At 43.3% G+C, this 23,995-nt stretch overlaps 1 protein-coding gene across 1 annotated transcript; it reads left to right on the forward strand.

The window, feature by feature from the left end:
- The first annotated feature begins 813 nt into the window (after positions 1–813).
- NME4 (NME/NM23 nucleoside diphosphate kinase 4) lies at positions 814–22,964 on the forward strand. Its single transcript, XM_069107886.1, has 5 exons — positions 814–1,130; positions 17,783–17,916; positions 18,553–18,654; positions 21,002–21,114; positions 22,531–22,964. Exons 1-5 carry the CDS (start codon positions 983–985, stop codon positions 22,649–22,651), a joined length of 618 nt encoding a protein of 205 aa, XP_068963987.1. The 5' UTR covers positions 814–982; the 3' UTR covers positions 22,652–22,964.
- Positions 22,965–23,995: the final 1,031 nt, after the last annotated feature.

The raw sequence follows: 23,995 nt of genomic DNA on the forward strand, positions 1-23,995 counted from the left end.
AACAGAGGTTTAAGACAAGTCAGTTCTTGGTCCCCCTTTCTGAGGCTGAGAGGGAAGTGTCTAATTCCAGTCCAACTAGTCCAGCCCCTGCCAGATACTTAGGCTTGGGAAAAGTAGAAAAGAGGCATACCCATACTTCTCCCTCCAGTCCACCTCCCCCCAAAACAACAAAAATCAAATATTATACACAAATCCTCTTGCCAGAGAGAACTTTAATTAACCTTCCAGCGTTAAGAGACCTCTGCCTGTCCCTTAGATACAGATCTTTTCGGATATTGAAGTGCGGGGGTTGGAGAGAACCTCTTGTGCTATAATTCAAGCTGATTTCACCTTTCTAAGTCTGTGTCCTCATCTGTTAATTATGGATAAGATTTGAATAACCTACCTTATAGCATTATTGTTAATAAAGAGAGGGGGAGAAAGCCTTGCCCCTATCCCTGCTCAAAGGCCATCTGTTTGATGGGGTTTTAAAGATCTGCTCTCTAACTACTTTTAAGTTATACACTACTCTTTTTCTCTTAGGTGCCCAGGTGACCTGCTAGGTTGGTTTCCCCACTCCTCTCTACCCCACAATCCACCCTATCCTGGATAATACAAAAGAGAGTGGGAGGGGTTGAGCTGGATAAAGAGATCCCAGTCCTAAACCAGTCACAGGGGGGAGCGGTTGGGGATTGGGGAGAGAGAGGTACTTCCTTGGATGGGCCAACAGCCAGCCTGAGAGAAGGAAAGGAAAAAACTGCTATTTGAAAGGGGTGGGTCTGAAACTTGAAACTCGAGTTGTGTTCCCACCCATACCCCATCCACTCCCCGCCCCACCCTCCATCCTCCTCCCCTTTAGGATAGGGGCGGGAGGTTAGTGCAGGACTTGGCCCGGCCCCGGCCCTGTCCATCCTTTCCTCCTACACTCCCATTATACTTGGGGACCGGGCCGGGCTGAGGGCGAGCAGCCCGGCCTCCCGGGGCTCGGGGCAAGGGGGCAGACATGGGCTTCTTCCCATGCTGCGCGCTGCGAAGCCTCCTGGGCCGTGGCCGAGTCCAGGGCACTAACCGCACCCTGAGCACGAGGCAGCTGCTCCTGTCCCTCCCCCACGGAGGAGCGCCTAGTTCTATTCTGCTCCGCTACAACTCTGGTGAGTGGAAAGGGAAAGGTCGCCCAGGAGAACGTGAAAGAGTGGCAGGGGTGGGGATGGACAAGCAAGGGCCCTAGCTGTCTAACGTAGGAAGCCCCTGCACCCGAGAGAAGGGAGTCCAGCCTGGGACTCCCCTCTGCCCAAGGATGTGAGCTTGACCCGCCTTCCTTTCCCTCCACCTACCGCCGCCCTCTGCCCTAGTCTCTCTATAGCCCTGCATTCCCGAAACTAGAGAAGAGCTCCGGATCCAAACGTTGGCCAATCCTTCCCTCTTCCCTAGGCCCACCCGATCTTCCGGGATGATTGCAAAGTCAGCCGGTGGTTTAGCCGGCCGGCATCCTTCCTTGTGGCCTGCTTCACTTTCTGAACCCTTTTAGGTCGTAGGCAGAGCTCTTTGTTCCCGAGCCTGCACAGGCGCCCACGTGGACTATGGACGGTGGACAGTGGACAGACTCTCACAGCCAGCAGCTGTGAAGGATTGAAATCGAGGAAGAAAATTAGTTCCTTCTCTCCAAACCCTTACCCTGTGATCTTTGCAGCCCTACCTCTCAGCTTCAAGTCACCCATAGCTTTTTCTTTCAGACCTGCTGTTTGTCCTTAGCTCCAGCTTGGGTGACGACTCCCTCCGTTTCCTATAGGGCTGCATCATTGTTTTCTTGCTAGAGAACAATGCTGGTCAGGTTGTTGAGAGCAGGTAGTGAGGCAGTAAAGTGAGCAGTAGAGGAAAGCAGGGCCAGGTGGCTCAGGGTACTGTCCCTAGAATCACAGTAGCTCAGAAGTTTGGAAAGAACCTGGAAGGACATCTGGACCCGAATCAGAATTTTCTTTACAATATATTCATTAACTGACTCAAAGTCTTCTATAGAGGAAAAGCCAACTACCACTTGAAGAGTCCCAGTCAGCTTTTGGATAGCTCTAATAATAATTATCCTTGTCCTTGTATTAAGCCTCAATATGCTTCTCTGAAAGCTTCACCCATCCTTCCTTGCTCTACCCTTTGGGACTAAGCAGAACAAATCTTCCCTTCCCATCCTAATAATAATAATTACTGTTGCTATCATTCAGTTGTTTCAGTCAGGTCTGACTCTTTATGACCCCATTTAGGGTTTTCTTGCCAAAGGTACTGGTTTGTCATTTTCTTCTCCAGCTAATAATAAGAACAGCTAACATTTATGTAGCACTTTAGGGACAGCAAAGCACTTTACATAGGTTTTTTCATTTGATTTTCACAGCAAACCTGAGGTAGATACTGTTATTATCCTAATTTTGCCGATGAGGAAACTGAGACTGAGACAGATTAAGTGACTTGTCCAGGGCCACAAAACTTAGGCAGCATGTGAAGCTGGGTGTTCCTAAAGCCAACTCCATAAAGCTATCTAGCATGCCATGTAGCTGCCTCTTGAAGACAGATGTCTTAATCTTCTCTTCTGCACACTATACAACTTTAGTTCCTTTAGCAGAGCATATGGCATGATCTCAAGACCCTTCATCATCCTGTTCACCTCACCCTCTTCTGGATGATACCCAGTTTATCAATGTCCTACTTAAAATATGACACCCAGAAGTAGTTAGTCACTGTGCTCCACATAGGGTCTGACCAGAGAAGACTCCAGTAGCATTATCATCTTGAATCATCTTGAATACTATGCATCTCAGTGAAGACTGAAGGTCACTTTGGGGGGTTTTCTTGGCTACCATATTGAGCAAATGACTCATATGGAGTCTAATAGACTCAAACGGTCTATTAGAGCTCCAAGATCTTCTTCAGAGCAACTGATTTCTAACTATTCCTCGATCTTGCCTTGTATTTGTCATATTGTCACATGTAAAGTGTAAGACTTTATGTTTACTCCTTTTAAATTTTATCTTAATATATAGGCACTGGGGTATAGAGATCCATCTTGCCCTACTGGAAAGTCAGAGGAGGGATGGGGGAGGATATAGGAGAAAGCAGATTGGGGGAGGGGGTATACAGTGGGATCACTGTTTTGGGGTGGTAGGTAGGGGAAAGACAGGGTGAAAATTTGTAACTCAAAATCTTGTTGTAATGAATGATGTAAACTAAAAATAAACATAAAATTTAATTTAAAAAAATTTTACTAAAAAATTTTTTATCCTAATTGGCTTCAGCCCAATATTCTAAGTTAATTGAGATCTTTGTGGATCCAAACTGTCATTCAACTTGTTAGCAAGCTCGCTCTTTGTCTCTGTGTCATTTTTTCTGTCTCTCTTAAAATAGAAGTGTTTTATTTGCTTTTTGGAGGGCAATTGGGGTCAAGTGACTTGCCCAAGGTCACATGGCTAGTTTCTGTGTTAAGTGTCTGAGGCCGGATTTGAACTCAGGTTCTCCTGACTCCAGGGCTGGTGCTCTATTCATTGTGACACGTAGCCTCCCCTAGAAATGTTTTATTGAGGCTTTTTTTCCCTTAAAAAACTGCCACTTCCCAATGACTCCTTCTCTCCCCTCCCCATTATGGAAACTCTCCTTTATAACAAAGAAGTATAGCAAAACAAATCAACATATTGGTCCTGTCAGATAATACATGCCTCATTCTGCCTGTGTAGTCTACCACTTCTCTTCCTGGAAACATGTCAGTTCCCTGAAGACACAACTGGTCCTTGCAGTGATCTGAATTCTGATGCTTATTGATCGCTTAACTTATGTTTTTCCATGTTGTTTTCCTTTATATTAATTACAAAATTGCTCTCTTGGTTCTGCTTACTTCAATCTGTGTCAGTTCATACAAATCTTCCCAAGTTTCTCTAAGCTCTTCATGATCATCATTTCTTATGGCACAATAATAATAATAATGATGATAATGTTACATTAAAAAACACAATCTATTTAGCCATTACCCAATAAAGGGACATTTGTTTTTTAGTTCTTTCATTAAGCTTCTTGTCATTAGCTCATTTGATAAGCATTCTATCTATGCCTTTATCCAAATCAGTGATAAAATTTTAAATAGCACAGGACCAAGGACGAATTCCTGGGACACTCATTTTATTCCATTACAAACCTAGGAAGTAGATACTATAATTATCATTTTACTGGTGCGGAAACTGAGGCAGACAGCTTAAGTGACTTGCCCAGGGCCACTCAACCAGTAAATACTAGGCAGTATTTGAACCCAGGTTTTCTTGACTCCAGGTCCAGCTTTCATCTGCTATGCCTACTAATTTCCTCTAACTATAATCTAAGGATTATAAAGGAAAGGGACCTTAGAAATCATTTAGCTCTACTTCTTTATTTTAACAGATGCAGAAACCAAGGTATAGAGAGGGGAAGTGACTTGCTTAAACTCAAATGGATAGTAAACAGTAAAGCTGGGAATTGAATCCACTTTCTCTGATCATAAGTCTAATGTTCCTTCTGGTTCAAGCATCTGTAGAGGGTACCTTTCTACCTTATCGTGCAGGTTGGATGAACCAGGCATCTATATTTCCCCACCTCCCTGTTTATAAAATGAAGACTGCATCATTTGCTACTGTTGTTGTTTGTCCTTCATTTACAAAGAAGTCTGTGACATAAGGAAGATGATGACATGACTTGCAAGTGAATTGGGTTTAAGAGAAAGAGGGCTGCGCAGAGTCACTAATCTCACTTTTTCCTCCGGAGCCATCTGGGTCCAGCGGCAAGATATAGATCAGGATGACTGGAGATGGCCCCCCATCATTTGCTAAGAAACTGAGCTGCAGAAGGGCTACATAATGAAGGCTGTTGCTTTGAAGATTACCATGTGGTATTCTGTTTTGTATCAGGAGAGACAGAGGTCCCCGTAACCTGACAGATGGTTTGCTCATTTGGGGTTCTCAAGGCTTATGTGAACGTGCTGAAAATGTGCTAGATTCTCACCTTTACCTACCTTCCTTGAATTGAATTGAATTCAATATCTCGAATTTCCTTTTCCTTGGACCAAGCCACAAAAAAGGCATTGACTCAGATTCAGGGAATACTGGCCTGAAGTGATTGATATCAGCCCTGATTTAAGAAAGGACAGGTTAAAACAAGGTTTAGGGGACTAGAAAGCTGTCATTGTGAAGGGGCTGAATTTTATAGCCTTCAATGTATGTCCTCTCCCGTATGTTAACTCAACTGCCTCTTCAAGACCAAGATATAGGATCACAGAATCATAGTCCTAGATGTAGGAGGGATCTCAGAGACTGTCTAGTCCAGTCCTTACATTATAGATGAGGAAACAAGCCCAGAGAGGTTAATTGTTATGCCTAAGGTTACAGGATTGGAACTCAAACTCATGTCCTCTGACTCCAAATTCAGTACTTTATCTACATGCTGCTTCTCTTTTTTTTTTTCTCTTTGGAGGGGGGAAGGCAGGGTAATTGGGATTAAGTGACTTGCCCAAGGTCACATGGGTAGCAAGTATTAAGTGACTGAGGCCAGATTTGAACTCAGGTCCTCCTGACTCCAGGGCCAGTGCTTTATTCACTGCACCCCCTAGCCACCCTCATGCTGCTTCTCAATTCTGTGACTTTAGGGAACTTGGAAATTGGAGCGGCTTGTTTTTATACAAATCATAGTATGAGCACTGCAAGAGATCCTGGAAGTTATATAATTCAACTTCTGCTTTTTATATATGAGAAAACTGAGACTTTGAGAGAGGAAGTGACTTGTCTAGGCTCACACAGAAGTTAGTAGCAGTGGTAGGTCTAGAACACAAGCCTTCAGATTTATAGTACTACTCATTTAAGGATTAGGAAAGTGGAATTTCAGTACCAGCTTAGTCACTAAGTAGCTAGCCACAGAACATATGATTTTTGAAACATTTCTTAACCTTTATGCCTCAGTTTTCTCAGCAAAAATCCCAGCTCTGCCTCCTCAGTGTAGTTGTAATGAGGATCAGATGAGATAATGGATGAAAAGTCTCCTTGAAAAGTTAAAAATTATATACAAATGCAAAGATAATATTTCCCAAAGCCATAAACAAAAACTGGGTCAAACCACACAGGCTCTGACATGGTGCCCAGCTTCCAGCCTTTGACCCACATACAGAAAGCTTTGCACCCTCATTCTTGCCCTTGACCATAACATGTTAGTTTTGGGTTGGGCACATTGTGAGAGGTTATTAGAAGAGCTGTTTGCACCCTTATGCAGAGTGGGAAATTATATCTTTAGAATGGGTCTGACATTTTTTTCTTAATTGAATATTCAAATGGATCTGTAATCCCTTCAATTCACATATTCTCTCTTAGCTCATAGATTGAAACCCACTCATATCTGCCCTTTTTGTGCAACTCTTTTTTTTATTTCCTCCCATAAATCCTGGTGTAATCTCTTGTTCTTTTTCTTGCCATCTTTATCAGCATCTCTCAATCTTGTCCTGAGACCAGTCCATAGATTTCTTTGGTGATAGCTTTCACCCCATTTTGACGACATCTTTCATAATTTCTTTTTTACAACGTCCATTGCTTCCTGGGAGATTCTCATTTTCAATCCTTTGTAGACTATGCAGCCTTATTAAAAAGATAAGGTTTTGTTTCAGGGAGAAACTTGGGGTCCTTAAAAGACCTCTGTGTTTTCCTAAAGACAACATAGCCCACTTTTGCCCTCCCGTCCAATTCTGGGTCTTTTCTTCTAGCCTTTAAAAAAAAATTCTTTCCAAATCTCTTATCTCCTCCGGCTGCTTGCTGACAGTCACCCTGTAGTTCTTGTCATACAGGGCGGGCTTTAGGAGAATGTCCTATGATTAGGTTCAGTCGGCCCCTTTTCATCTCTGTTCGGTTTATCTCAGAGTCACTGTTGTAGGGGGACTAGAGAGTGCACATGAGGACTGGGTCTAAGCCAGGCTGGTTGGCAGTAGCAGAAGGGCAGTTGATCTAACCCCAGTCACCTCAGTATTTCTTTGTGGCTTTGAGGATAAACGGTTAAATCCTATATGCTAAGAGTTTCCTCTTGGTTTCCAGCCATTGCTTGGAAGTTCAGCTTAGTTTAATGGAAAGAACAATAGTTTTAAAGTCAGGAGACTTAGCTCCTTCAGTTACTAGTTTTGTGACTTTGGACAAATCACTTCAACCTCATCAATTCTTCATATAAGATAGGGATAATGCCACCTGACCTTAAGGGTTATTGTAAGATCGGAAGGAAAGAGTGAAAACTGATATGTTATAGTGCTTGCCTCACAATAACCTGGCCAGGCAGGGAGTCTAAGTACTGTTATTCTTATTTTATAAATCAGGAAATGGAGGCTCGGAGAAGTAATAATGGTGGCTAACATGTATATAGCACTTTACATATAGATGAAAAAAACAGAGGCTCAGAGAATTAGTAATAATAATGCCGTTGTTTAGTTGTGTCCAACTCTGTGTGACCCCATTTGGGGTTTTCTTAGCAAAGATATTGGAGCAGTTTGCCATTTTCTTTTCCAGCTCATTTTACAGATGAGGAAACTGAGGCAAACAGGGTTAAGTGACTTGCCCAGGGTCACACAACTAGAAAATGTCTGAGGCCAGATTTGAACTCAGGAAGATGAATTTTCCTAACTTTAGGTCCTGTACTCTATCCATTGTGACACCTAACTGCCCCAATAATAATAATAATAATAGCTAATGTGTATATAGCACTTTTAAGATTTGCAAAGCTCTTTGCCTATAAACTTATTTGATCCTTGCAACTATCCTGTGAGGTAAGTGCTATTATTATTCCTATTTTACAGATTAGGAAACTGAGAGTGGTTAAATGACTTTTTCAGCATCACACAATTAGTAAAGATTTGAACTGATGTCTTCCTGACTCTAGGCCCAGTGCCCTATTCACTTCCCCACCTAGCTACTTCACCTGGAGTGATTTACCTTATCAGGATGAAACATAAACACATGCAGATAAATAAGAATTGAGTGGATAGGAGGATGTCACAAAACATCATGAGCCTCAGAGAAGACAGTCTGGTGTTTCCAGATACAATAGAAAGCACTAGTTGGTAAGCTACTTTTTCAGCAAAGACCTAATGAAATGGGGGATGGGGGAGATGAGCTGGCTTGGGCTGGCATTATGTAGTCTTGCTTACCTTCACCTGAACTTGGACTCAGGAAGACAGACTGAGCCATAGTAAATCAGGAACCATCACCTTAAAGGAAGTATTCTTTGCTGCTGCTTCAGTAGCTATAACATTTCTTAAAATGATTTGCCCTAGTTAAGGAACTACATTTCTATATTGATATTAAAATAATAAGGTTATAGGGGAAAAAAAAAGATTTGCTCTAGGATTTGACATAAAGTTAGTAGATGAAAGAAGAAACGTCAGTCAAATGGGAATATCTGGGTTGAGTCACTGAGTGATCACTATGATTTATTTACCTGTACTGATGGGACAGTCTTATCTCTTGGGGAAAGAATAGTCAGGAGCCAAAGCACAACTTCCATGTTGGTGGGGTGTCCCTGTGCTGACATTTTCCATTCTATCCTGACTTCCTAGATGTTAGGGCTAGGTAATGCAGTGGATAAAGTATGGGGCTTGGAAAGGGAAAGACTCATCTTCATGAGTTCAAATCTGACCTCAGATACTTACTAGCTGTGTGACCCTGGACAAGTCACTTCACCCTTTTTGCTTCAGTTTCCTCATCTGTAAAATGATCTGGAGAAGGAAGTGGTAAACTACTCCAGTATCTCTGACAACAAAATTCAATTGTAAGACTGGGGTCATGAAGAGTCAGACATGACTGAAACGATTCAACAAGAAGACAGGAATAGGGGCAGCTAGGTGGTGCAGTGGATAGAGCAGTGGCCCTGGAGTCTGGAAGACCTTGGTTCAAATCTGGCTTTAGATACTTGACACTTACTTGCTGTGTGACCCTGGGCAAGTCACTTAATACCTATTGTCTCCCCTCCCCTCTCAAGAAAAAAATCAGGACTGGAGGGGTGTTTTTAGGTGGGCTCTAGATGCTCTCCCTGGTGTCTGGAATAACATCTGCTTTAAATCTTGCTGCTAAGAAGTCCTCAAGAAGTTACCAACTCCTGTAGCTTAGGATGGGGTAGGCTGTAGGGTATGGTCCATAAGTGTTAGAGTAGAAAAGGTCTGAGCTATCAGGAGTGGAAAGGTCTTAGAGCTGGGTTTGAGTTCCACTTCTTCCACCTATTTGCTAAGGACAACAGGTGTCATTTAATTTCTCTGAGCCTTGATGTCCTCATTTGTAAAGATAATCATATTTGCTCCACCTACATAAAGACATTATTATGGAGTTGATGCTTTGTAAACAGTAAAGTGCTATAGAAACATGATAATATTACTCTCTTAATATAAATAGATATATTTTGGTTTTGTATCACCTTTATTTCAAGATACTACATATCTTTTCCTTCATCCCTCCCCAAAAAGCCTTTCCTTATAACAAAGAATAAAAAAGAAAGACAAAAAAACCCAGTTTAGCAAAACTCATCTAAACATATATGGACATTCTGCTCCTCTAGTTTCCTACCTCTGCCGAGGATAAGAAAGAAGGGACTTTTTTCTCATTCCTTCTTCAGGGCCAAGCTTGATCAGTCAAGCATTTCTTTCTTTTTTTTTAAATGAAATCAATAAATGTTTATTAAGTACAAAATGGAATCATCAAACATGGGAGCAAAGAACGTTGTTTCATTCTCTTCGACTCTAGAGTCAGAATGAACTTTAGAGGTCAAATAATCTGAGCTCTTTCCAGTGGATTCCTAGAAAATGGCATACTTGACAGATCTCTGCTTGAATGCTTCCAGCGATAGGAGGCTTACTCCTTTATGAGGTAGTCTGCTCTATTTTTGAAACTGGTAGAAAGTTCTTTTTTTTTTATTTTTTAAAATTTGTTTTTAGTTTTCAACATTCATTTCCATAAGCTTTTGACTTTTCAATTTTCTCCCCTTTCCTTCCTTTCCCCCTCCCCAAATTCAATTGCATTCAATCTGATACAAGCTCTACATATACATTCATATTAAACATATTTTCACATTAGTCATTCAACAAGCATTTCTTAAACTAGGCACTGTGCTAAATGCTGGTAATATAAAGAAAGGCTTTCAAGGAGCTCATGGTCTAATGGGGGAGACAACTATGTGCAAATAAGCTTTATGCAGGCTAAATTGGAGATTATTTTCGAGGGAAGATGCTGAGATGAAGGACAATTGTGAAAAGCTTCTTGCAGATGTGTTTAGCTGAGATTTGAAGGTAGCTAGGGGAGCCAAGAGTCGGAGATGAGAAAGGAGAAAGTTACCGGCATGGGAGACGGGAAGTAAAAACGCTGAGTGAAGAAATAGAGCATCCTGAGAAAGGAGAGTGGAAAGAGGGTGGAGGGCAACAGATTATGAAGGGCTTTAGGAGTGAAGCAGAAGGTTTTGTATTTGATCCCAGCAGTAATAAGAAGCTGCTGGAGTTAATTAAGTGTGGGTGGGATGGGGTAACAAGGTCTGACCCCACACAGGCTTAAGGAGGATCAATTTCACAGCTTAGTGGCAGATGGACTAGAGTGGAGAGAGACTTGTGGCAAGGGAGTCCAGCATGAGGTGATGAAGGAGTGCACCAGAGTGGTAGCAGTGTTAGAGGGAGGAAGGGGCTATATAGGGGACGTATTATGAAAGGGGAAACAACTGATTGGATATGGGAAGTGGGGGTCAGAGAGAATGAAAAATTGAGGATGACACCTAAGTTACATCTTACGTGACTGGGAGCATAGTAATAATTTTTACAATGATAGAGAAGTCAGGAAAAGAGGACGATTTGTGGGGGGAAAGATGAGTCCAGTTTTGGACATGTAACATGTTCATGGGACATCCAAATTGAATGTCCAATAGGCAGTTGGAGATGAGAGACTGGAGGTCCTGAGAGAGGTTAGGATTGGACAAACGTCTGGGAATCATCTGCATAGAGATCCCCAAGTGAGATAGCATAGAAGAAGAAGAGAAGAGGACCCAGGACAAAAACTTTGTGGGACATGCAAGATTAGTGGGCATGACCTGGAGGAGGGTCCTGTAAAGGAGACCGAGAAGGAGCAGACAGACAGGTTGGAGGAGGACAAGGAGAAGAGAAGAGACTGTCAGTGAGATGGTGCTCAGTAGTGGCAAAGGCTGCGGAGAGGTCAAAAAGGACGAGCATGGAGAAAAGGCCATCAGATTTGACAATTTAAGAAATCACTGGTAACTTGGGAGAGAGGAGTTTCAGTTGAACGATAAGGTCAGAAGCCAGACTGTAGAGAGTTAAGAAGAGAATGAGAGGCAAGGAAGCAGAAGCCTATGGTAGATGGCCTTTTCAAGGAGTTTAGCCACAAAAATGTGGACGGATTTAGAACAATAGCTAATGGGGAAAGGTGGATCAACTTTTTTTTTTCTTTCCCCCACCCATCCCCCCCAAACAGCAGTCCCGCAGGATCTCCCCTCCTCCAATCTGCTCTCTCCCATACATGTTTCAACTTTTCCAGTGGATCTCTATGCCTCAGTGCCTGTATATCTTTTTTTTTCTTAATAACATGTAAGATGGTATTAATAATAGTATATACACACACACACACACACATATATATATATATATTTGAATATTTGATTTTAAAACTTTCAATTCCAGATTCATTCCCTTCCCCCCCTGCCACCCACCCCCACTGGGGGGACAAGCAGTTCAGTATAGGTTGTACATGTGTGGCTAATGCAAAACAATAACATAGTAGATGCATTGTAAAAGACTGACTATATTTCCCTCCCTCCTATCCTACCTCCCACTTGTTCTATTCTCTACTTTGATCCTGTCCCTTTTCAAAAGTGGGTGCTTCCAACTTCCCTTCCCCCCAGCCTGCCTTCCCTTCCATCATCCCCCCTCACATCCCCTTCCCCCCCTATTCTCCTGGAGGGTGAGATCCCCTATTTAGTGTGTATTTCCCTCCCTCCTCAAGCCAGATTCAATAGGAATAAGGTTGACCCATTCTCTTTTTCCTTCCTATTCTTCCCCTCCATTGTAACCATTTTCCCTTGCCTCTTCTGTATGAGATAGTTTGCTCCACTCTGTCTCTCCCCATCTCCTCTCATTATATTCCTCTCACCTCTTAATTTCACCTTTTAAGTATCATCCCTTCCTGTTAAATTGGTCCCGTGCCCTCTATCTATGTATACCTGTAAACGTATATACACACATTCACATATGTATTCATATGCCCGCATACCCTCATATAAAGACATACACACACACACATATATATATATACATTCATATATATATATATATTTCTAATCCCTTCAACTACTGAGAAAAGTTTCATAAGTTACAATTATTGTTTTTCCATGTAGGAATGTTAATAGCTCAACTTTGGCCAGGTGGCTCAGCAAGCAAGAGCACCGGCCCCAGTGCCAGGACGACCCGGATCAAATCCAGGCCCAGACACCCAGCACCACACCCAGAAACAACAACTGGCCGTGCAACCCCGAGCAAGCCACTCAATCCCGATTGCTTTAAAAAAAAATAGTTCAACTTTGATAAGTTCCTTGATTTCTTTTCCCTGTTTACCTTCTCATGCTTCTCTTGCTTCTTGTATCTGAATGTCAAATTTTCTATTCAACTCTGGTTTTTTCAGCTAGAATGCTTGAAAGTCCTGTATTCCACTGAATGACCATATTTTCCCCTGAAACATGATACTCAGTTTTGCTGGGTAGGTGACTCTTGGTTTTAATCCCAGCTCCCTTGACCTCCGGAATATCACATTCCAGGCCCTTTGATCCCTCAGTGTAGAAGCTGCCAGATCCTGGGTTATCCTGATTATGTTTCCACAATATTCAAATTGTTTCTTCCTGGCTGCTTGTAATATTCTCTCCTTAATCTGGGAATTCTGGAACCTGGCTATAATATTCCTAGGAGTTTTCTTTTTGGGATCTTTTTCAGGAGGTGATCAGTGGATTCTTTCAACCTCTATTTTGCCCTCTTGTTCTAAAACATCAGGGCAGTTTTCTTTGAGAACTTCCTGGAGGATGCTTTCCAGGCTCTTACTTTGGTCATGGCTCTCAGGCAGTCCAATAATTTTTAAATTATCTCTCCTGGATCTATTTTCCAGGTCAGTGGTTTTTCCCATGAGATATTTCACATTGCCTTCTATTCTTTCATTTGTTTGGATCTGTTTAACAGCATCTTGATTTCTCATCAAGTCATTAGCTTCCATTTGCTCCAATCTAATTCTGAAGCAATGATTCTCCTCAGTGAGCTTTTGAGATTCTTTTTCCATCTGGCAAATTCGACTTTTTAAGGTATTCTTCTCCTCATTGCCTTTTTGAGCCTCCTTTGCCATTTGAGTCAGTCTGTTTTTTAAGGTATTATTTTCCTCAGTCAGGCTGTTGACTCTCATTTCATAATTTTCTTGCATTGTTCTCATTTCTCTTCCCAATTTTTCCTCCACTTCTCTTATCTGCTTCTTAAGGTCCTCTATGGCCTGTAACCAGTTTGTATTTTCCTTTGAAGCTTTTGGTGCAGGAGTTCTGACTTCACTGATTTCCTCCTGTTCCATGCCTTGCTCCTTCTTATCCCCAAAATAGGAGTGTAATGTTGGAATCTTCTGTCTGCTTTGTTTCCTTTGCCTGCTCATTTTGCCACTCAATGATTTGACTTTTGGGCTTTTTGCCACAGTAGGACTCTGCCACCAGACAGGGGAGTTTTTGTCCCAAACGCTGGGGTTTTCTCAGCTGCCGGAGGTATTAGATGGGTGCTCTCTCTGAGGTTTCCACATGCTCTGGCAAGCTGGACACACACCCCAGGACCTCCACCCTAGACTGCAATCCAGATTCAAGCAGGTTAAAGCAAGAGCGATTACCCCTCAGACTGGTGCTTGGTCCCCCTACACTCTGCAGGCCAGGAGCTGAAGCTGCCACGTGGTGCTGGCAGGCTATGCTGGCATCTCAGCGGTTTCTCACCCTGGGGGTAAAAGCCACGCACTCCCACTTACTGGGTCCCAAAGTCCAGACTGCACTGGCCTCTCACCTTGTCCTTCGCATCTATGTATTGATAAATCTGGAAACGGCCAGAGCTGCTGCTGATCTGGAGTCCCTCTGGCTGGTGGCTGGTCAGGCCCACCCTGGGGCTAAAGCCTCGGCGTGGTGCTGGGCTCGGCTCCCAGAGCTTTGCGATGGCCGATTCCTGCCGGCCTGCCGAGCTGTCCTCAGCTGGAGGTTAGCTTCTCTGTGTCATTTTGTGGGTTCTGCAGCTCCAAAGTTTGTTTAGAGTCCCCTTTTTACATGGATTGGGGAGTGTGGAAGCCGGAGCCGCGGGAGGGTCGTGCTTCTACTCCGCCATCTTGACTCCGCCCCCCCCTCCCCAACTTTTTTTTTTTTGAGGATGGGGAGACATGGGCATGTTTACAGGCATTTTTTCATCTTCAGGGCTGAGCTTGGTCATTATGTTTATACAATGTTCAATATTTTTTCTTGTTATTGCAATTTATAGGTATCATGTATTTTCCTATTCTACTTAATTTTTCCTCATTTCATTTAACTCCCATGCTTCTATGAATTTGTCATATTTCTTATTTTTAGAATTTGGTAACTTTTCATTACATTTGTGTGACATAATTTGTTTAAACATTCCTTAAGCAATGGCCATCTATTTGTTTTCAGTTCTATAAAAAGTGCTGCTATAAATATTTTGGTATGGATTGGCCCTTTCTTTCAATCATTGACCTCCTGGTGTATATGCCTAGCCGTGGGATCTCTGGGTCAAAGAGTATGGATATTTAAATATGAGAGTATTATTATTGGTTCCCAGCATTTGCTGCCATACTAATTACAGTCAGATACTAATTACAGTCAGAATTACCTGAATCTATGACTATTACACATGGAAAAGAATACATTCCATTCTCCTTTGTGTAGTCTCTCTCTCTGTCTCTCTTTGTCTCTGTCTCTCTTTCCCTTCCTCCCTCCCTCCCTTCCTCTCCTTCCCTCTCTTCCCCTCATTTCTCCTCTCCTGTCCTTTCCTCTATTCTCCTCTTCTCTCTTTTCCCTTTCTCCCTCCCCCTCTCTCTCCCTCCCCATCTACTCCCTTTGCCTTGTGCCTTATTGCCTGGTTTTGAAATAAACTACCCTTTAGGGGATAACCTAGTTCACATTCCCCAACCCCCAACTTGGACCTCTGCCATTCCTTAATTTCAGAAATGCTGATTCATGAAATAAAGTCATGAGGAAACTGAAGGATAACCGTCTGCCTCCTTCAGTGTGTTGGGAAATGCTGCCTTTCCCTCAGTCTTGGGATGCAGGACACAAATGTAACAAGAAGAGGCAGAACCCTGCCTTTTTCCTACTCTGGGGAGCTGTGCTATCTCTGCCTCTACCTCCAGGTCTCCCCATGGATGTGTTCCTAATTAGCCTTCCTCATTCCCAGCAAAGCTGTCTCAGTAACTGGGCAGACTGCGTCATTGAATGGTATTTTTAGGACTGCTGTGTTGCTCTGGAAAAACTGTTGTTTTGTGTCTGTGCCTTTTGCCTAGCTGGGAGTCCTAGGCTACCGTGCAATCAGTCAATGAATCGATATACATTTATTAAGCACCTACTATGTGCCAGACATTGGCTAAACATGCATGTTGCTGTCATAACTGGAAGGACCTGGTCTCTAGGTGCTCTTCTTCCAGGTATCCAGGACAGTCCTAGGTTGGAGTCTCCTCAAAATTACAGTGAGATGAGAGAGATCCTGAAACATCTCAACAGACTTTAGGCCTGCTTCTTCTCCCTTGAAATGCACACTTCTGGGGTGGAGTGTTCCATGGGCACTGAATAAGTTTCCTGAAGAGAAGGAAAAAGAGAATTCCTTGGTCAGAAAAACTGAGCCCACTTGTGACTTAGCATATGCTTCCAACCCCCAGTCCAGGCTAGTGGGGGAGATGAAGAGACTGTCTGGTTCATAGAGGAGTGTATGGGGTGTTCAGGAAGACTCGCCTCTGGTGTGAGGGCTTCTGGTTTCAGGGCTTCTCATCCACTTTCGGTGTCCACTTGATTCACCCAAATCTCACCTGTGACTTCAAGTAGCTGTAGCATGTACAGTGACTACACCCCAGTAAATTTCTTGGCAGGCAGGTTAAACCAGGTTGAGGGTAACTGATAGGCCTCAAACTTGTTGGTGAATTAAGGAAATGCACCTCAAGCATGTGAAGACTTTCCCGGCGGAATGGGCAGATGAGAACATTTTGTTCCGGGGGCCACAAAGGCAGCTGAAGCAGGTTCTGTGGAGTGCTTAGAACTTGGTCAGACATCAAAGATGCCAAGGTCATCTACTACATCCCAGACTATTGCCAGTCACCTTGATGTTTGCCCTGCCACTGGACTTGGATGACTCTGGAAGAGAGTGAGGCTGATGACTTTTTCTATTTTTAAAGCAATGAGGTTTAATGACTTGTCCAGGCTTGCAAAGTAAGGCTGAGTTTGAACTCAGGTCTTCCTGACTCCAGGGCCTGTGCACCTGGCTGCCCTAAGGCTGATGTGGAACTCTTCCTCACTTGAATCCAATTCATATACAAGTCAAGACATCTCCCATAATGTCATTGATTCTCTCTCTCTCTCTTTTTTTTTTTTTTATTAAGCAATCGGGGTTAAGTAACTTGCTCAAGGTTACATGGCCAGTTATTTCTGGGTGTGGTGCTGAGTATCTGAGCCCAGATTTGATCCCCAGGTCATCAAGACACTGGGGCCGGTGCTCTTACTTGCTGAGCCACCTGGCCACCCCAATTCTCTTTGAAAATGAACAAACAACACCATCTCAGAGTAGGAAAGAAGCTCAGATTCCATCTCATCCAACCCATACCTGAATACTTGAATAGAGATTTCCCTTACAATGTCCCCAGTATGTCATTTGGCCTCTGCTTGAAAGCCTTCAACGATGTAGAACCCAAGGCCTACTGGCACAGCTCCTTTTCTCTTTTTTTGGTCTTTTTGGAGGGGGAAGGCAGGGCAATTGGGGTTAAGCAACTTGCCCAAGGTCACATGACTAGTAAGTGTTAAGTGTCTGAGGCCTGATTTGAAATCAGGTCCTCTTGACTGCGAGGCCGGTGCTCTACTCACTGTGCCACCTAGCTGCCCCCTCCTTTTCTCTTTTGGACATCTCTCACTGTTAGGAAGGCCTTCTTTATACTGACTTGACATTAGTTTCTCTGCAACTTCCACATGTGGTTTCTAGTCCTTCCCTCTGAGGTCAAGCAGAACATGTCTAATCTCTTTTCTATATGATGCCCCTTTGAATACTTCAAAGAAAGTAATCATATCGCTGTCACTCTTCACCATTCCCTTCCCTTCCCATGCCTGCTCTAGAGTAAATATCCCTAATTACTTCAGTAATCTTCATATGATATGGTTTTCAGTTCCTGCACTATCTCCATCATTCTCTTTGGGTCACACTCCAACTTGTCAGAGGGTCCCTAGCATCAAATTCTCCAGATGTAGAATACAGTGACACTGTACCTCTATCAGTGCAACCTAAGGTGACATTAGCTCTTTTGATTGCCTTGTCACATTTTTTGACTAATGTCAGCTTGTCTACTAAAATCTCCAGATCTTTTCACTTGTAATATTATCCGGTCATCTTTCTCCTGTGTTGTACTTGTGCGATTGATTTTGTTGAGCCCAATTGTAGGATTTTACATTTCTACTCATTGAATTTGGTCTTATTAGACCCCAGCAGGCCCAAGAAGCCAGTCCTGGTGATGACCTTCTCCCTTTCCTATAGGGGGACTTACTAGAACCCAGGAACGCACATTAATTGCAGTAAAGCCAGATGGTGTTCAGCGGAGGCTGGTTGGAGATGTCATCAGGCGCTTTGAGAGACGAGGATTCAAACTGGTGGGCATGAAGCTACTACAGGTAACAGTGCCTGCCATGGATGGGGCTGTGAATCTCCCTGTGGGGGCTCTGTTCCTTGCTTAGAGGTGGGACTCCAAAGCAAGGCACCAGTACTGATCTGAGCCAGGTTTTCCTGCATGATGCCCCAGACAAGCTTAGGTAGACTACCCAGCTTAGCCTTCCATCCCAGAGACTCGAGGTCAAAAACGACTTGACTCGAGTCACTATTTCAGCAATCCATCCTCATTGGTTCCATTGAGGCCCATCATTTCTGGTCCAAGCAGTCAGGGCTATGTTTTATATGTGGGGGAAATATCATGGCACCTCTCTAACTTGACTCCACTTCTTTTGTGTATGTCTACAAGGGCCAATGGCATTTAGTTTTCCAACAGTAGCCATGTTTTGTATTTGTATTTCCTGTTTCCCTTATTGGCATAACTGATATGCTCTGGGAAAGTGTGGTATCTTGGGGTTAGAAAAAGATGTCTTGTGGGCTCTTTGGAACTGAGGGTACCACTACGCAATCAGCCAAACAACACGGCATCCATTGAGGGCTCACTACATGTAGCAGGGTCTGAGTAGGCTAACCTTTCACAAGTTCTCCTGTTGCTGTGTGGCTTCCCAACTCTTCCCAACTCTCTCTTCATTACCTTCCAGGCCCCGGAGAAAGTCCTTGCTGAGCATTACCACGATCTAAAGAAGAAACCCTTCTATCCAAACTTGATCAACTATATGAGCTCTGGTCCTGTCGTTGCTATGGTGAGACTAGGCTGGGCCTGGCTTCTGCTAAGAGGGGAAGTGGGAAGGAGTGGGGCTTCCTTGGGGGTTAGGAGTTCGGCAAATGCCACCGATGCTTCCTTATTAGCTCCTGATGATGACGAAAGGGACACAAGTACTCTGGTCTTTTGTCGGTCCCTTCCCAGATGTTTTAGAGTCTTTCTTGACTCTCAAAAGGGGATTGCCTAATGAGAAGGTACACCGTCAGTCAGTCAGTCAGAAACATGGTAAAAGTTAAGTCCTCACCATGTAGGCCAGGCATTGTGCTAAGTTCTGAGAACACAAAGAAAAACAAATATGGACATGGTTCCTCCCCCCAAGTTGCTCCCAGGAAGCAATCGACTATCCTCATGCAAGATATGGAAAATGTTCTGAGAGTCAAAGGCATTAGTGGGAGGGGCGAGGGCGTATTTGTGTGTTTGTGTAGGAGTCTGGGAAAGTCCTCCTAAGGAAGATAAGTCTTAAAGGAAGCCAGGGAAGTCAGGAAGTAGAAGTGAGGAGGGAAAACATCCCAGGCAGTGGTGTATTTTTTCAGTTTGAAAACTGGCTCTCCAAGGGGAAAATGTACCCAAGGCACATTTTATTTGTTTTTGGAGGGAGAATGTACTCAAGGAACATTTTTTGGGAGGGAGGGGGAAAGGCAAGACATTTGGGATTAAGTGACTTGCCCAAGGTCACACTTGCCCAAGGTCACACAGTCAAGTGTCCAAGGCCGAACTTGAACTCAGTTCCTTCTGACTCCAGGACTGGTGCTCTATTCAATGTGGCCACCTAGCTGCCCCCCAAGGCACACTTTTAAATTGAGTTTGCATCATTAACATTTTCTCAGGACAGCTAGGTGTCACTGTGAATGTCCTAAAGTCAGGAGGACCTGAGTTAAAATCCAACCTCAGACACTTGACACACTTACTAGCTGTGTGACCTTGGGCAAGTCACTTAATCCCAATTGCCTTTCCTCCCCCTCTCCAAACAACATTTTCTCTATCACTTTTTTAAAGTATAGACAAACAACAAAAGAATAAATCAAGCCCTGATCTGTAGCATTTGCCAAGTTTTGAGGAGTGAATGTTCACACTGAAAATTTAACAACCAGAGTTGTTCATCAAGCTGACTCCAGCACACCCCTGATTCCAGGCATGAGAGATAGCCAGTAAAAGGCACAGGGTTGGGAGATAGAGTAGAGATGTGAGAAACAGTGAGTAGGCCAGTGTAGATGCATCAAAGAGTTCACGGAAGGGAATAAAGTATAAGGATCCTAGAAAGGAAGGAAGGGGCCAGGTTGTGAAGGGCTTCCAGTCCCAAAGAGGATTTTATATTTGATTCTAGAGTCAATCAGTCCTCCTTTACACCAGAGCAATTATTTCACTCACCAAACGTTTATTAAGCATTTACTGTATACAAAGCATTGTGCTAGGAAATGGGTGATTTGCAAGGGCCCTGCCATCAAGGAAATTCCAGTCTAGTCAGGAGGGATAAAATACAAAAATGGGTAGCTCTAACATACACAGTTACTAGATAAGTATATTAGAGGGATGGAAAACAAAGTTCCTTCCCTAGACCAGTGTCCTTGTCTTTTTGTCCTCCACATTTCTACCTCCTATTAGGAGTGTGGAGTTTTGTTAGTGCTGGGTCAACTGCTCCGTAAAGATGTGCTCAGTTCTGTGACTTGACAAACATTCGTCTCTCCCTTATATGTGCTGGGTACAAAGATGAAAAACAGCAGAGTCTCAATGCTTGCTTCGAACTGGCGCTCGGTATATTGTCTGGTACATGGCGTATGTTTAATAAGTACTTGCTGACTCACTGATTGCCTCAGAGATAGGCTGGGATATATGTACAACCGGGTCTGGTATGAGGTAAAGGGTGATAAAGCAGAGAGGGTTGGGCAAAGTATGGTAGGAGAGTCTGATATTTTTCCAATTGTTTAGATCTGATTTTATTTGTTTGAAAAGCACTTTGTAATTGTGTTCATATGGTTCCTAAATTTGTCTTGGCAGGTAGACTCCCAAGTATTTCATATTGTTATTTTAAGTGGAATTTCTGTTTCTGTCTCTTGCTACTGGGATTTGTTGGTAATAAACAGAAATGTTGATGATTTATGTGAGTTTATTTTATATCCTGTAACTTTGCTAAAGTTGTTAATTATTTCAAATAGTTTTTTAGTTGATTCCCTAGGATTGGCAAATTCAGAGAAATCTTCACAGAGGTGGGGGATACGTGAGTGGAACCATGAAGGCAGAAAAGAGGCCAAGAGAAGGATCCTGGGGACTAGCTACTTGTCCAGTTGCCTTTCATTGACAGGAACAGGCAGGGTCTTTTTTTGTTGCAGGTCTGGGAAGGGTACAATGTGGTCCGTACCTCTAGGGCCATGGTAGGAGACACGGACTCAGCAGAAGCTGCCCCTGGAACAATCCGGGGAGACTTCAGCGTTCACATCAGCAGGTACTGGTGGGGAGAGCCTGGCAGACTGGGCAGCCTGAAAGGGGGGGGAGACTGAGAAGAAGCTGTAGGAAGTGAGCCAGAAGAAATGAGCCAATGTCACAAAAAACCTAGAAGACAGTATCCAGGAGAAGAGGGTGATTGATGGTATCAAAACTAGGTGACCCAGCGAGGAGAGCACTGACCCTGGAGTTAAGAAGACCTGAGTTCTGATCCAGCCTTAAACACTTTCTAGTTGCACGACCCTGGACAGTCACTTAACTTCTCTCTGCCATCTGTAAAATGGGGATAATAATAGTACCTACCTTCCAGGTTGTTGTGAGGATCAAATGAGATCATAGTTTAAAGCCTGTGTTTAAAATTACAGTGCCTGATACATAGTAGGCACATAATAAATGCTTGTTCACTTCAAAGGCTTCAGAGAGGTCAAGAAGGATGAAGAATGGGTGGTTAGGTGGCACAGTGAATAGAGCACTGGCCCTGGAGTCAGGAGGACCTGAGTTCAAATCCGGCCTCAGACACTTAACACTTACTAGCCATGTGACCTTGGGCAAGTCACTTAACTCCAATTGCCCTTCCAAAAAATAAAAAAGGAAAAAAAAAAAGAAGGCTGAAGATTGAGAAAAGGCTGTTAGATTGTCAATTCAGGGATTATTTGTAACTTTGAAGGGAGTAGTGTCACTGAATGATGAGGTCAGATGCTATAGAGAGTTAAAAACAGAGTGAGAAAAGGAAGCAGAGACTCCTCTTATAAATGGTCTTTTCAAGCACTTTGGCCACAAGAGGGAAGATTCAATAGGTCTATAGCTAAGAGCCAGGGGTGGGGAATCTGCAGCCTCAAGGCCACATGTGGCCTTCTAGGTCCTTAGTTGTGGTATTTTGACTAAGTCTAAGTTTTACAGAACAAATCCTTTTATTAAGGGGATTTGTTCTGTGAAGTTTGTATTCTGTCAAAGGGCTGCACTTGAGGACTTAGAGGGCCTGGAGTTTGCAGGTTCCACACCCCTGGAGACAATAGCTAGTGGGGATACATGGACCATGAGGTTTGGGTTTTATTTTGGGCTTTTTCTGAGGATGTAAATATATGTGTGTATATATAAATATACACAACACATATATATTATATACATATTATATATATATATATATAAATGTGAATTATTCCAATTATTAAAGGGAAGGAAATATAGAAATTCTGGTGGACTGAAGACAAAACCAAAATGGGGTTTTGATAGGAGAAAACAAAACCCTGTTCTTCAGATCATTCATTTCTCTATCTGTTTAAGCAACATGGAGCAAAAGAAGCAGACATCTGAGGGTGGGGTAGGACTGGCAGTGTGGGGGACAGCACCAGCCACCAACTACAGGGAGGCCCCCCCACCTTGGCGCTCATCCTTGTTGCTTATTTCTCTGGTACAGGAATGTTGTTCATGCCAGCGATTCGGTGGAAGTGGCCCAGAGAGAGATCAGCCTGTGGTTTCATAGCAGTGAGCTGGTGGACTGGGATTGTTGCAGTCACAGCAACCTGTACCACGTGTGAGGGAGGGGCTCAGCCCACCTCCCGCCCACACTGACTAAGGACCCAGGAGTAACTACCTCTGCCAATGAGAATGCTATGTTCTTCCCTTCCTTCCTGTCCGAGCTACCTGCCATCCCTCTATCCTAATACCCTCTCCTCCACAGAGACCTCTCTGATGCCAAATTATGTGCCTTTTCACTCCATACCCCAAGCCATTGAAGGACTGAGTCTAATCCTTCCCTCAACCACAGTGCCAATCAACCTTGAGGGTAACTGCTTGTAACCAGAGATAATGATGACTATTAAAGGAAACACATTAACATTCAATCTATAACTTGGTAATAATTCATCCTTTCTTGTTTCTATAAACGGGGATTCTCCATAAGATTTTAAGATGGGGAAGGGGAAGGGAAGAAAGATTTAGTAAGAGTCTACTGTGGGCCAGGTACTGAGCTAAGTGTTTTACAAATATTGTCTCATTTAGTCCTTACAACAACCCTTCAAAGTAAGTACTATTATTATTATCCCCATTTTACACATAAAAACACTGAGGTAGAGATTTGAGTGATATGCCCAGAGTCATACAGCTATAAAGTCTATGAGGCTGGATTTAAACTCAGGTCTTCCTAACTCCAGGCCCACTGCTCTATCCATTACAACATCTAGCTGCCTCAAGGTCCAGGATTGCACGTAGGGCTTTTTTATATCCCCAAGAGCACCTAACATAGTGCCCTGGGAGTGGAAAACACACACACACATCAAGGTTTATTGAATGAATGAAGCTAAACCTATATCAGATTGCTTGCTGTCTTGGGGAGGGGAGGAGAGAAAGGGAGGGAAGGGAGAAAAAAATTTGGAACTCAAAATTTTATAAAAATGAATGTTGAAAACTAAAAATAAATGAGTATTTTAAAAAATAAAAAATGAATGAAGCTACAGCCCCAAATATCCCTGTTCTCACTGCCTGATGGACCCAGGGACCTAGCCTTGGAACCTTAGTAACTGAGGCATGTCACAAAGCCAAGTGATTCTGATTTCTCAATTCCACTACAGTGCAGCAGACACTAAAAAAACAGCAAACTCAAATAGCATCTTTGCGGCAGTTGACATGCATTAATTCGTTTAATCAGCAACAGATAGTAGAACTACTGTTTGTTTCCATTTTATAGATAAGGGAAAAGGGTCAGGAGGATGAAATGTATTGCCCAAGAACACAGCTAGTATATGGCAGAACTGATATTCAAATCCATTTTCTCAGGGCGACTAGGTGGCAGTGAATAGAGCATTGGCCCTGGAGTCAGGAGATTCTGAGTTCAAATTCGGCCTTGGACACTTGACAGACTTACTAGCCCTGTGACTTTGGGC

This window comes from Petaurus breviceps, unplaced genomic scaffold (assembly GCF_028583685.1).
Source record: "Petaurus breviceps papuanus isolate PSGF00001 unplaced genomic scaffold, PetGlider_PUasm1.0 138, whole genome shotgun sequence".
NCBI lineage: Eukaryota > Metazoa > Chordata > Mammalia > Diprotodontia > Petauridae > Petaurus > Petaurus breviceps.

Coding starts and splice junctions, on each gene's coding strand:
- NME4 (XM_069107886.1), top strand. CDS start 983: ATGGGCTTCTTCCCATGCTGCGCGCTGCGAAGCCTCCTGGGCCGTGGC. Junction 1,131..17,782: donor TCTGCTCCGCTACAACTCTG/GTGAGTGGAAAG, acceptor CCTTTCCTATAG/GGGGACTTACTAGAACCCAG. Junction 21,115..22,530: donor TTCAGCGTTCACATCAGCAG/GTACTGGTGGGG, acceptor TCTCTGGTACAG/GAATGTTGTTCATGCCAGCG.